Genomic DNA, 12,975 nt, shown 5'->3' with positions numbered 1-12,975 from the left:
ATTAGCAAGATACTACTGTATTACCTTGTTCAATGATGATACACTTTTAATCGTTTACTTCCAAGTTAATTATGTTTCCATATATATTCAAAACATGCTTTTAGATTTATTATGTGTTATAAATGGCAGTTTTTCCCAAATGTTGGTAATCCCCACATACGGCTTTAAAAAAATTACATAACTTAGTGGTCCATAGAATTGTTTTAGGCATTTTACTGGTCCTTGGGCTTAGAAAGGGTGAGAAATGCTGTCCGAGCTGGGCCAGAGAGGATCACGGGTATCATGTATTGGTGAATCATTGCAGATGCTCAGTCATAGGTCATGTACGACACACTCGTATTCTGTGCTATTTTGCATTGAGTTCATTGAAAAGCATGTCTTGAACTTGAAACTTAGCTTTCCATCTCTGAAGAGTAACCTTTACCGTACGCAAATTCTTCAGTAACATTTTAAAGTTAAATTGTAAAAGATTTTATTTTATTTTTTAGATTTTGTGCATCAAATTATGTCTGAAAAACGTATGCAGAGTATTTTATTGAACTATTTCAAAAATGGATGATTCAAATGTTAGTAGCAATGTTGGCTCTATTAATATTGTCAATACCGATTTGGATTCGGTTTCCCCAGTCGTAGGTCAGACAAAACTATCGAATTATCCAGAAGAAAGTACTTCCTTAGTTATTAATAATTCTCACGACATTGCATTGTTGAAAGAACAAACATTTAATTCTGACGATAATTTAGATATTGTGAAAAAGTTGTGGAAACCAGAACAAATTTTGATTTTCCTTTAACCTCTGCTGCAGTTCACAACTGAAGTTTTCAATGCATATGGTTTGAAAAATTTACATGGCTTGTGTACTCTCCAGTTGAAAATAGTGCATACTGTAAAAATTGTGTTTTGTGCACCTGCTAATGTTGGAGAATCTAAATCTGAAGTACCTGGGCAGTTAGTTACACAAGATTATAATAATTGGAAGAAAGCCATTTAGAAATTTAATAATCATCAAAAAACAAAATATCATATAACGGCTGTTATGACTTATGAAATGTATTCCAATCAATCGACAATTTGATGTAGATAATGCATCACAAGCTGCAGTTAATCAGAAACGATTAGAACCGATTATAAAAACAGTGATTTTATGTGGTCAGCAAAATATACCCTTGGGAGGACATCATGATTATGGAGAATTTTCGTTTGAACAGGAGCCAATCGCCAAGGAAGGCAATTTTTGAGCTTTGTTAAGAAAAAGAATCGATGCGGGTGATGAAAACTTGGCTGAACGTTTTAAACATTCTGCCAAAAACGCCACCCACATTAGCTGGAACATACAAAATCAAATCATAAATGCATGCGATGAAATCATTTTGAGCCGTTTGGTCGAAAAAATTAATTTGCCGAAATGTTTTTCAATTCTTGCCAATGAAACTTGTGACATTTCTACCACTGAACATCTTTCCTTGTGTGCCAGGTATATAGACAAAGAAAATGACAAAGTTTGTGAACAATTTCTACAATTTGTTCCTGTAACAAGCGCTACAAGAAAAAACGTATCTGACAAAATATTAGAAAGCGTAAATAATTATGGCATCGATTTGTCATATTTACGTGGGCAAAGTTACGATGGCACCACATCAATGAGCAGAAAGTTTAATGGTGTCCAATCTCACATAGCAGCTATATATATCCACAAGCTTTATATGTTCATTGTGCATCACATAGTTTGAATTTGGCAATTGGAAATGCTGTATCTGTGACTGAAATAAGAAATTGCATTGGCATAATTGAAAAGGTACAGAATTTCTTCAATACCTCTAAGAAACAGGGCGTCCTTGTTGACAACATTATAAATATACACCAGATATAGTTTGCCCACAGATTAGAGACCCTTCGATACTTCTGTCCCAACATGTCCCAAAAAAGGAGAATCCATTCCAGGGTAATCAATCCGTCTTCTGGGATGAGTTTGTTTATTATTACAGGTCAAAAAATTTAGCTTTTCTTTTACGAACATTGTAGTTTTTAAAGTGGTAACTATTTTGCTTGTATAACAGTTGGAAAAATGTACGTAGAGTATTAACGAAATTTTAAAAAAAAAGGTATAGCATAAAACAAAAATTTAATGAATTATATTTTTAAGATAAAATAAAAATAATTATACAGAAATTTTTTTCAAGTGAACTTAGATATTCTAAACTTACAGTTGAGAGAACTGAGACACTTTAATGTCCTAAACCGATTAATTATTTGACTTGTTGTGATTCTTTTAACAAACCCATGCAAAAAAAAAGGTTGGAAAAAAATACCATTATCAAGTCCTTTTAATCTTCATAGTCATCTAAATCGGTGTCCGAATCGCCATCGCTTTCACTTAAACTGATCACCAATGGTTTGCATAATTCTTCTATAATTCCGTCTCTATCCCAATACATACTTTCCAGTGAGATGACATGAGAGCAATATTTTCCCCAGTTTTGAACTGTAATACTTTCAATCACCTGTTCTGAACGCTTAAAAAGTTTCGACATGTCAATATCCCCAGTTACGTTGCGATGGCGAAAACTTTTCACTTTTGCCCAAACATTCTCAATAGCATTAAAACAAAATCCGATTTCATGAAATCTTTTCCTTAAAGTTTCTCTTTTCCAAGGAAAATTAATTTTTTCTTTAAGCACAGGAATCAGTTTCGGAGCAGTTGGCACTCTTTTCTCGACCACATAAAATTCATGAATAGTTCTTCTTATAAGTCTACATCAAAATCATTCAAAGCTAAGGTTTCAATGGTTTTCTTTCTCTGGCGCTTTTTTTTAGATTTAAATTTTGGCTTACCTTCACCTTTTGATTCCATATTAATTCTTTTAACAGTTGACCCGATACGCTTGCAATTGCACTTGCACGTTTTATGACTTGAGAAAGGGGAAGAAGGAGACTGCCTTTTAACGATTCTTTTTCGCAGAATGTCAGCACATTATTCAATATTCTTTTGCAAGAGCCACTGAAACGTTTAACAACTGAACTTATTGACTGTACTGGATCCATCATACAAATTAATAATAAAAAAAAATAATGCAAAAAAAAAAGCGACAACAAAAATCAAGCTGCTACTAGTACAGCGACAGACAAGAAAGCACGTGATTTCACATGTTGGCGACCAATTCATACATCCTTCATTTCTTTCTCCCCTTCAGCATGAATTGACTATTCTTAGCAAAACGCCAAGCAGAGATCTACAAACGGTGGGTGTACTATACTAAGACAAACTACGCCAAAATTTGCCCGACTAGGTGGCTGGAACACCATGACCATGGTGGAATTATATGATGCAGTGATTCATAGTCTTGAAACAATCATTTCTTGGGAAGACAGAGACTTGTCCTCTGACGCAAAACGTTTGAATAATTCATTGTGTGAATTTGGTTTTATAATATCTTTATTTAGCTTGCAAAAAATATTTGCATACACCTTACCATTGTCTAAAATAATGCAAAATTCTGACAGTGACCTCTTAATTGCCCTGAATTTTGTTGATGATGTTGTGGCTCAATTAAATATCATTTGTGAAACACCAGATTCTTCATTTAAAGATATTTACGATGAAGCATGTATAAAAGCCAATAATTTTAATATTGACATTAAAAAGCCAAGGACTTCAAAACAGACATTAAGGTCCAATGTTCCAGTCGATTCTGTAGAAGAGTATTTCAGGAGAACTATTTTCATTCCATTTATTGACCAAATATCGACTCAATTTCAGGAACGTTTCACTTGGCACCGCAACATTTTGATTTTTTTTTCTCTTCTGCCAAATGGAAAAGATGTTCCAACAGCAAGTGCAATGGAAGATTTTCGTCAGTTGTGTGAATTTTATGCCTGTGATTTGCCTTATACAAATCCAGCAATTTTGAACGCCGAATTCAAGTTGTGGTATAAGAAATTGAAAAACTGTTTGCAATAGCTCCATGCAAAAATGCCGTTGATGCAGTTTCAAAGTGTGACAAAATGATATATCCTAATATCTATAACTTATTAAAAATATTTGAAATGCTTCCGGTAACATCATGCGTCAGTGAAAGGTCGTTTTCTAACTTACGCCTTTTAAAAACCTATTTAAGATCTACCATGACACAATCGCGATTGAACTTGACAGGCTTTGCTGTATATACACAGAGATTAATGTAACCACGGCTGAAATATTAAGAGCTTTGTAAAAAGAAAAGAAAACTGGATTTTATTTTTTAAATAAATTTTTATAATCGCCTAATGGATTTTATTGAATGAATGAAATTTAACAAATTTTAGTTGAGCAGATAAAAATATTTTTATTCGTTCAACTCGCCCCCCCCCCCCCCCCTTCAAGATTAAATCCTGGGTGCCCCACTGGTGTCAGTTGAATGTGCAAAATAGTTGTTATGCATTTAGGAATAAAAGATTATGAGCTATGTACCACATTGATAGAACTATACTCTGGGAAGTTGATGAAGTTAGGGGGATTTGGGATTGTTTGGGGGACATATTGCTAAGGTTGCTACGATAGTGCATAGGATTACTTAAATATTGAATAACACACTAACAAGCTGAGATAAGGAAGTTATCATTCCTCTTTAAAGTACTTGGTACATCTGGATTACTGTGCTGAGGTCTGGTCGCATGGATTACTTGGGGATGAAAAAATAGTGTAGAGGATCCAGAGGCAAGTGACTTAGATGGTAAGTGGTCTGTGGAATGCTCTCTATGAGGATAGACTGTAGGTTGAATAAGTTAGTTGATAGGTAAAAAAAAGAGTGGATATGATAGAAACATTTAAGTTACTTGAAGCATTTTATGTGATTGATTCACAGGAAATATTTCATCACTTGTCTAGAGGAGCAGAACAAGATCATTCATGGAAATCGAGTAAATGTGTAGTTAGCATGAGCATTCCACTCGTGCTCATGCTAAAAGGGGTTGTCCGAGTTAGTTGAGAGTGCTTTGTCTGTCAATAGAGAGGTAAAGTAGATATTTTTTGAATAAATTTATTCAACACGATCAAAACCATACAAGCTTATTATTCTATTATCTATTTCCAAATTTAAATTAGTCTAAAATTTTACCTTAATAGGTAAAGTATTTTACTAGTTCTATCAGTTCTCTATTGAGAATTCAGTTGATTGGTGCTACTTATTTTTACCAGCTTTTATGAGGGTTGTTCAATAAGTCCGTGCAAAAATGAAGAAAACATAATTTGTTTGGGACAAACATTTTTTATTTTTCAACATAGTCTCCTTTGAGGTCTATACACTTAGTCCAATGATGCATGGGTTTTTTTGATCCCATCCATATAGTATTATTTGTCCAACTCTTCAAAATAGGCAGTTGTTTCGGCAATCACCTCATCTTTTGATGAAAATCTCTTTCCTGCCAGCCATTTTTTTCATGTTTGGAAACAGGTAGTAGTCCGAGGTAGCCAAATCTGGAGAGTAGGGGGTATGCAAAAGGACTTCATAGCGTAAATCGAACAATTTTGCAGTCACAATTGCAGAAGAGTGAGCAGGTACGTTGTCATGGTGAAAAAGAATCTTCTTTTTCACCAAGTGTGGTTGTTTTTCCTTTATTTCATTAGTTAAATGATCCAGCAAAGATGCATAATACACTCCGGTAATTGTATCGCCCTTTTCCAAGAAGTCTATATAGACGGTGGCCATAACCTTTTCTGCTAAATGAACAGTTTTTGCTTTCTTCAGTGCAGATTCCTCTTGCAACCCATTGTTTTGACTGTTCCTTGCTCTCAGGCTGATAGTGATGAATCCATGTTTAGTCCACTGTTAGGAAACGATGCAAAAATTCCTCTGGATTCCGTTGAAACAGTTTCAAGCTGTCCTTGCAACAGTTCACACATTGATGCTTTTGATTCAGTGTGAGCCAACGTGGCATCCATCCTGCAGATAGTTTTCTCATATGTAAATATTCATGTAAAATATTATGTTCATGGTCATTTGAGATGCCCACAGCCTTAGCAATTTCACACACCTTCACTCTTCTATCATCCATCATCATATCATGGATTTTTTCAATAATTTCTCGAGTAGTGACCTCAACAGGGCATCCAGAACATTCATCGTCACTTGTGCTCATATGGCCACTTTGAAAATTACTAAACCACTTATAAACCATTCTAATCGAAGGTGCAAACTCACCATAATGTTTATCAAGCTTAGCTTTGGTTTCCTAAGCCGTTTTGCTTTTCAAAAAAGTAATGTTTAATCACTACACGAAATTCTTTCTCATCCATTTTTCACAGATCATGGTATTTGATCGATTCAAATGAACTCCAAACACAGAATAATAGATCTATCTGACTGAAACTTAGTGTGTGATCCTCCAATAGTTGCCAGCAACTAAAAATAACCTTGATACGTACTGGTGGCACCATCTCTTAGACTATGCACGGACTTATCGAACAGCCCTCGTTTTCGATTTAGTTAAAGAATCCTGAAGAGTTTCTACTGGATTTATTTAGGAATATAACATCATCTATAAAGTAAAGAACTGAGATTAATTGCATAATGCCACATTTTCTTCATAATGTGGTCCATGTGGATAATAAATGAAATGGAGGTGCATCCTTGATTATTCCTGATTTTTCATCAAACCTTCTCAGTTATAAGCCAAGGCTATATATTGTTCTATATAATGTCCCATTTAAGGTCTATAATTGCATGGTTTTAAACAGCTTTTCTCTTTATGCCTTTTCCAGTCTTCAAGGCTTCATTACAGATTCTCATTATGTTCCCAATGTTTCTCAACTAATAGTTGAGAAAATCTGATTATGATATTCCCAGCTTGTTCTTTTCCAAAGCAAGTATGCTTCCATAAATTTTATTCAAAACATTCGTTATGGAGGCTCAATAATTATTGAAAATTACTTTCATGTAGCTTAAATGTTTTAACATTAATTCAAAGGAACCAAGCTTAGTGGAGCAGGTGCTTTTCCCATAATCAACCTATAAAGCTTAAAATTTATTTTCATGAGAATATTGACCAAAAAACATACCTGAAAATTCTTGATGAGAAAGGTGATCACCCCATCTTTAAAACTTTCATATTTAGTTACTTCAAGGATTTATTTTATTTAGTACTTAGAATGAGAATGAAAATAGTATAAGATTGAAAATGTGGAACATATAGAACCAATAACCGTCATGGAAATAGCAAGATTATAATAAAGAAAAATGAGAGGACAAAAAGTTAAAAGGAAGAAATAGTAAACTTATAGCATACATGATTACCAACACTAATATGACACAAAAAATAATACATTGAACACACAGTTTTGTGTAATATTTATGGACATCATGTAGGTTCAGTGCTTTACTCTCATGTACATTCTTGTTTCTAATAGGTGGTATAAAATTATCGATGTTTCAATTTGGGAGTGGGTTGTCTCCTTAGTTGAAACAAGTGATTTACTGAGGAACAGAGAAAACATATTTCTCTTCCTTAGTAAATCACTCTAATGCAAATGTTGCAGCAAGCTGTATCATGTTAAGCAAACACCCACTGTATGAGTATATTGTGTTAAATTATCGGTTACATTTTTCTCTAATTTTAATTGGTTAGACTTTCTATGTAGAATTCTTTCCTCTGTTGCTATGCATTTTCGGTGGTCTCCAACCTGTTTAGCCTATGAGTAGTTCCTTCAGATGCTCCAGAAACTAGAGGAGTAAGAGGATTTACCACTCTTTATCCAGAGTGGTAAATCCTCTTACTGATGTCCTAAAGGTTTATAACCGTTTATGAAAGGATTGATGTAGTAGAGAATAAGTTTTTCCCTTACAGAAGTGCTTTTCCCACCTGCATGACAGATAAAAACCAACCAATATTTTTATTTTTGTACAGTGATCTTGGGTGATATTCATCTTCATTATCATAAATAAACTCAAAGTGGCATGTTAATTCATTGTAAGTTTTATTCTTCTGCAAATGTTACACAGTCACTTTCACAAGAACAAACTTGTTCTGACGGTATTTTATATAATAAAAGTTTTTACATCCCTCCCCTTTTACAGTGTCAGTTAAAAACAGTAAATTTCTTTTAACTTAAATTATTAGATACTGTAATATAAAGTAGCTTTTTTTAAAAAAAAAAAGATTTTCTCGTTTTTATCTTTTGAATTTTAAAATAGTATATATTTGTAGGGTGCCAGTTTAGAAGACAGGCTTATGTCGTGTCCAAACTCTTCTTGCAATTTGAGATTCAGTGATTATATTCCAGCCTTTTGTAATCAAATTCATAAGTCAGTTAGAAATTACATTAACAAGTATTATCAGGTGGGTTTGTCCTTTTTTTGTTTTAGGTATTTATAATATAATATATTTCGATTCTAGATATCCTGTTTGTATAGAATACAGCTTATGTTTGTAAATATTTAATATTTGTCAAATATATGGACAATAGTATCTTCTTGTTGGTTTAGAATACAAGAGTATACAGAGCATTTGAAATTGGAAGTAATCACTTAGTTTTAAGTAGAATAAAAATGAATATTTCATTGAAAAGAAAAATATACATGAAATTTTGAAAACAAATTAAAGTTGAGCATCTTTTCCAGGTAAGCTGTAAACTCAGCAGTACAAATATCATTCAAGAAAAAAATTAAACAATTCAAAAAGAGGAACCAAACCTCGGAGTCTCACTAGCAAATTCTGATTAAAACATTGATTGATTCACCTAGGAAGTTTTCTGCATAAGAACACCGTGGTGAATACATGATGTGCTTTCTTCTTTTCTAGAAAAGAAGAAAGTGTAATATCTTCTTCTGCTGTCTGTGCCATTGTAAACATATATTATTTTTTTCTGCCTATATATGTACTATCTTTATCTTTTTACTCTCTTCTGTCTTTATTCTATTCCTAATTCTTTATAGCTTTACTCTAATGCGCTTTTTCTCTCTTATCCTTTCTCATTTACTCCACTGCATGCTATGATGATCCACCTTCCGTATTTACTAGTCGAATGCCTATGAATACTGGAAATTTGTCAGACTGCATCACCAATATATCATTTAATTGGCGTAAGACTAAATAAAAATTCCGGTAGATTTCCCTCTCTCTCACAAGCGAAGTTTCTTTTATCAATATTTCCTTTAACAGTCATGGTTCATAACAATCCCGCTCACAAGTCCGATTTATTTAAGAACAGTGCAGTTGTAAAATAAAAGATCAGGCAGCACTCTTTTAACAAATAATTAAAACACATTTATTTACAAATTATACATGTATTAAACAATAGGGAGATTGCTTTCTCTATATCCATTTATAAAATCTTTAACATAAATTATAACCTATTTACTTTAACACTAATTAACTTCTTTAACTCACAATCTTATTTACTCTCTGTTTACAAATTCAACTTATTAAACTTCTAGTTTACTTGCAAAGTAAACTAGAAGTTTACTTTGCCCTACTATAACCTATATAAGAGTCTTATGGCATTTCTTTCATCTCAGATCTTGAGCTTCCTCAGGAATGTCTAGCTTCAGTAATATCTCGTCGGGAAAATAATAGGCTGTGGACTGCGACCAGCAAAAGGTTGTTCTCTCACGGCGAAAGAGAAAATCTTCCGAGCGAAGTTGCTTCAGGTAATTTACATCGCCTTATTTCCTCTGCTTGGGCTCACCGAAAATGCCTGGACGACTGCTGTCTCCAATAGCTTGAACTGCCATCTCCAAGAAACGGAAACTGCTGCCAACTCTCAACTGGGATCCCTCTCTCTGATGTCTGGAAGCCTTTCCTTGGCAACATCTGGAAGCTCTCTCTCTGGCGACTGGAACCGAGAAGCCCTTTATGCTTGGCTCAGTCCCTTTTTATTTTGCGACCTTGCACTAAGGGTAGTAAACCCCAAAGAATTCGGCATGACTCTTTTATCTTCTTTTCAGTTTAACCCACTCTTTGTTCTCCTCCGAAACTTGGCTCTAAAACTAGCGGACCTCTTTAATACTTTCAGGCCACAGAAAGTTCTCTAAACCTAGCGGCACTCTTAGATACTATCTTTAAAGATGTTAGCACAGTAAGCAACTCTTATATACAAAACTAGTAAACACCTTTTCCTGCGCTTTTACACATAACTATATACATATACAAAGTTCCCCTGGGAAAGCATTGCCTTTGTTTTTGCCGTTAAAACAGTAAATACATTCACTTCCCACAGGGTTAACTACATTAATATTTTGCAAATTATACATAGAAACAAACAAGGTTATTTACAGTTCTCATGGGACTTGACCTATGTAAAAAATCTATGTAAAGCTCTTTGATAATTTTAAGCTACGTCGAGTTTTTAGAAAATAAGTCAGTAGATGACCTAAAAGAATACAGAGAAAATGTAAGAGCTAAGCTATGTTTAAAAGTAGCTAAGATTGCAGATGCAAAAACATGGGAAGAATTTGGTACAAATGTAGAAATAAATATCAGGAAGGTGGCAAAATATTCTGGAGGCTATTGAAAAAGCTTAGAAATGGAGGAAAGAATATTGTAAATGAAATCAGATGAGCTTATGGTGACATGAAAACTGAAGATATTCTAGACAGCTGGAGTAATTACTTTGAAAGACTTTTAAACCAAACAAGCAGGGACAACACAAGTGGAAAATATTCAAGAAGAATACAAACAGGAGTATATATATCACTACTTGAGGTAGAAAAAGCTATCAAAAGCCTTAATTGTAGAAAACTACCTGAAGTTGATGATATTCAATCAGAAATGCTGAAATATGGTGGTTTGAAAGTTTTGCAGTGATTACGCTGCATAATTCAGAAAGCCTGGTCAGAGGACCAAATTCAGATGATTGGAGTAGTTCCCATCTGTAAAAAGGGGAATAATACTCATATAATGCGGATGTTAGGTTCCACAGAAATGCTGCGTTATATAAATCACATTATGCGAGACTCAGATCACTCAGAAAAAGTAGGGTTATGTTCAGAAATTTTTTTTTTTAATTATATAAACAACGACATATCCAACAAAAAATATTTTTATTTAATTCAGGTAATTCATATAAGTCAGAGCTGTCCAAAACACAGCCTGCCTGTGGGTTTTGGTTTTCACGAGCAATTAGTGTTGTTCGTTTGTTCAGCTATCAAGGTTGTGTCGCTGCCACTCTCCAAATTGTGATTTATTTCCATGTGATCTTTAGTAATCTACTTCTACGTAATAAATTTTATTACAACTTATCATCAAACAACCAAAGATGTGCTCAATGCTCGGGAGCACATATCTTTGCAAAAGCACTCTTTCTACGATGAAATTCATTAAATCAAAGTACAGATGTTAATTGACAGAAAATTCTTTTGCAAATTTACTACAATTGGCAACTACAAGCATCGAAATTGATATTGGTACTTTAGTAAATGAAGCCAAACTACCGCAGTGCTCTCGCTAAAATGAAATAAACAATTATTATTTCTTGTTTGTTGTTTCAATAAAAACTTTTATGAGCGCCATTACTTTTCTTTCTTATGAAATTTTCGAAGCGCTTGCTAAACCTCAATAACAGTAGGACTCTTGAAGTAATTTAATATATGCACTATATTTATTATTCTGGATAAATCCCTTGGGTAAATTTTTTTTTTTTAATGTGGTCGTTGGATTACCTAGGTTGGACCTGATATAAGTTAAGAAAACATAAACTATGAAACAAAATACATAGTGTAAACTTATAAAAATACAAATTGTATGTAAACTTCATTGCACATAATGCATTTTAATCGTCATCACTGTCTTCAAAAGGAACATTTCGTAGATGTTCTTTATTTACGAGTGGCCGGACATAGTCATCGCTTGAAATCTCTTGGACATCGTTTGTATAATTCTCATTGCATACTTTGGCTGGTTTAGTTATTAAGAAGTCAGTATTGGGGTGCTTAAGGGTCAAAGCTGTATAACTGAGAGGAGACCTCCACATAGCCTTTAAAGGAATGCAGAGAACCGACCAGGGCTTCTGACCTAATGTCCAATCCTCACCTTCTCGTGGTGCACCCTGTTGGGTATCTACTTTGATACTGAACTAACGAGGATGGGCTGGCAATTTGGGATTTAGCCGACCAAATTGTATTTTTATTGGTTAAACCAAAATAAAAAAATGATGGTACAACATGACAAAATTTCATGCCAGCTGGGGCGTCGCCCGGTTAAACAAGGCCCCCGTTGTTTTTGCCAGGGAACCAGGGCGAACAGCGAAAAGTCAGCTACTGGAACAAATCTGAAAACAAACCCCAACTCAACATCACCAGAGTTAAAGATCGGTACTATCAATGTAAGAAGCCTGAATGGCAAAGAAATGGAGCTAGCTGAGGAATTAGATAAGTACCAGATCAACATAATAGGGGTGACTGAAATAAAAAAAAGGCAAAAACTGGTGAGATCTTTCTGAGCAATAAATACAAAATGTTATATTCAGGCAATGACAATCAAGGAAAATAAGATGTAGCCATAGTATTCAACACAAAATATGAAGCTAATCTTCTTGAATGGCAGTCAGTCTCTAGTAGAGTAATGTGGGCAAATATGAGAATGGGGAACTGGACAATGACACTTATTTGTGCCTATGGTCCCACAGAAGGTTCTACGAAGGTAGAAGTGGAGGAATTTTTTGATGCTTTAAAAAAAGCAACTAACACAATGAAAAAAGGAAAAGTTGGTCCTTGTTGGGGATCTAAATAGCAGAGTAGGAAATGATTGTAAGACATACAAAAATATTTTGGGAAAATTTGGAGAAAAGAGCAAAGCTAATAATAATGGCAAATATCTGTTGGATTTCTGCTCAGCACATGGACTGGTTATTACTAACACCATGTTCCAACATAAAAATGTGCACAAATTCACATGGAGAGAAGAAGCAAGGAATAAGAAAAGTCTCATTGACTATGTTATTGTTGATAGTGATGTTTTCTCCCTGGTGCAGGACACCAGATTGTACAGAGGATTTGAAATTGGAA

General features: G+C 34.2%; 1 protein-coding gene across 3 annotated transcripts in view; it reads left to right on the top strand.

The window, feature by feature from the left end:
• Positions 1–12,975, top strand: part of PolA1 (DNA polymerase alpha catalytic subunit) — a 561,406-nt gene that overhangs the window by 516,675 nt on the left and 31,756 nt on the right. For all 3 annotated transcript variants that reach the window (XM_090402430.1, XM_090402431.1, XM_090402428.1), the window contains one exon: positions 8,180–8,311. In XM_090402430.1, coding sequence (XP_090258556.1) covers positions 8,180–8,311 — 132 coding nt within the window. The remainder of the gene's footprint in view (positions 1–8,179; positions 8,312–12,975) is intronic.

This window comes from Typopeltis vanoorti, chromosome 13 (assembly GCF_054136105.1).
Source record: "Typopeltis vanoorti isolate ZY-2024b chromosome 13, IOZ_Tvanoo_1.0, whole genome shotgun sequence".
Classification (NCBI taxonomy): domain Eukaryota; kingdom Metazoa; phylum Arthropoda; class Arachnida; order Uropygi; family Thelyphonidae; genus Typopeltis; species Typopeltis vanoorti.
The sequence above is the reverse complement of the archived record's forward strand: the minus strand, read 5'-3'. Positions and strand labels throughout refer to the sequence as shown.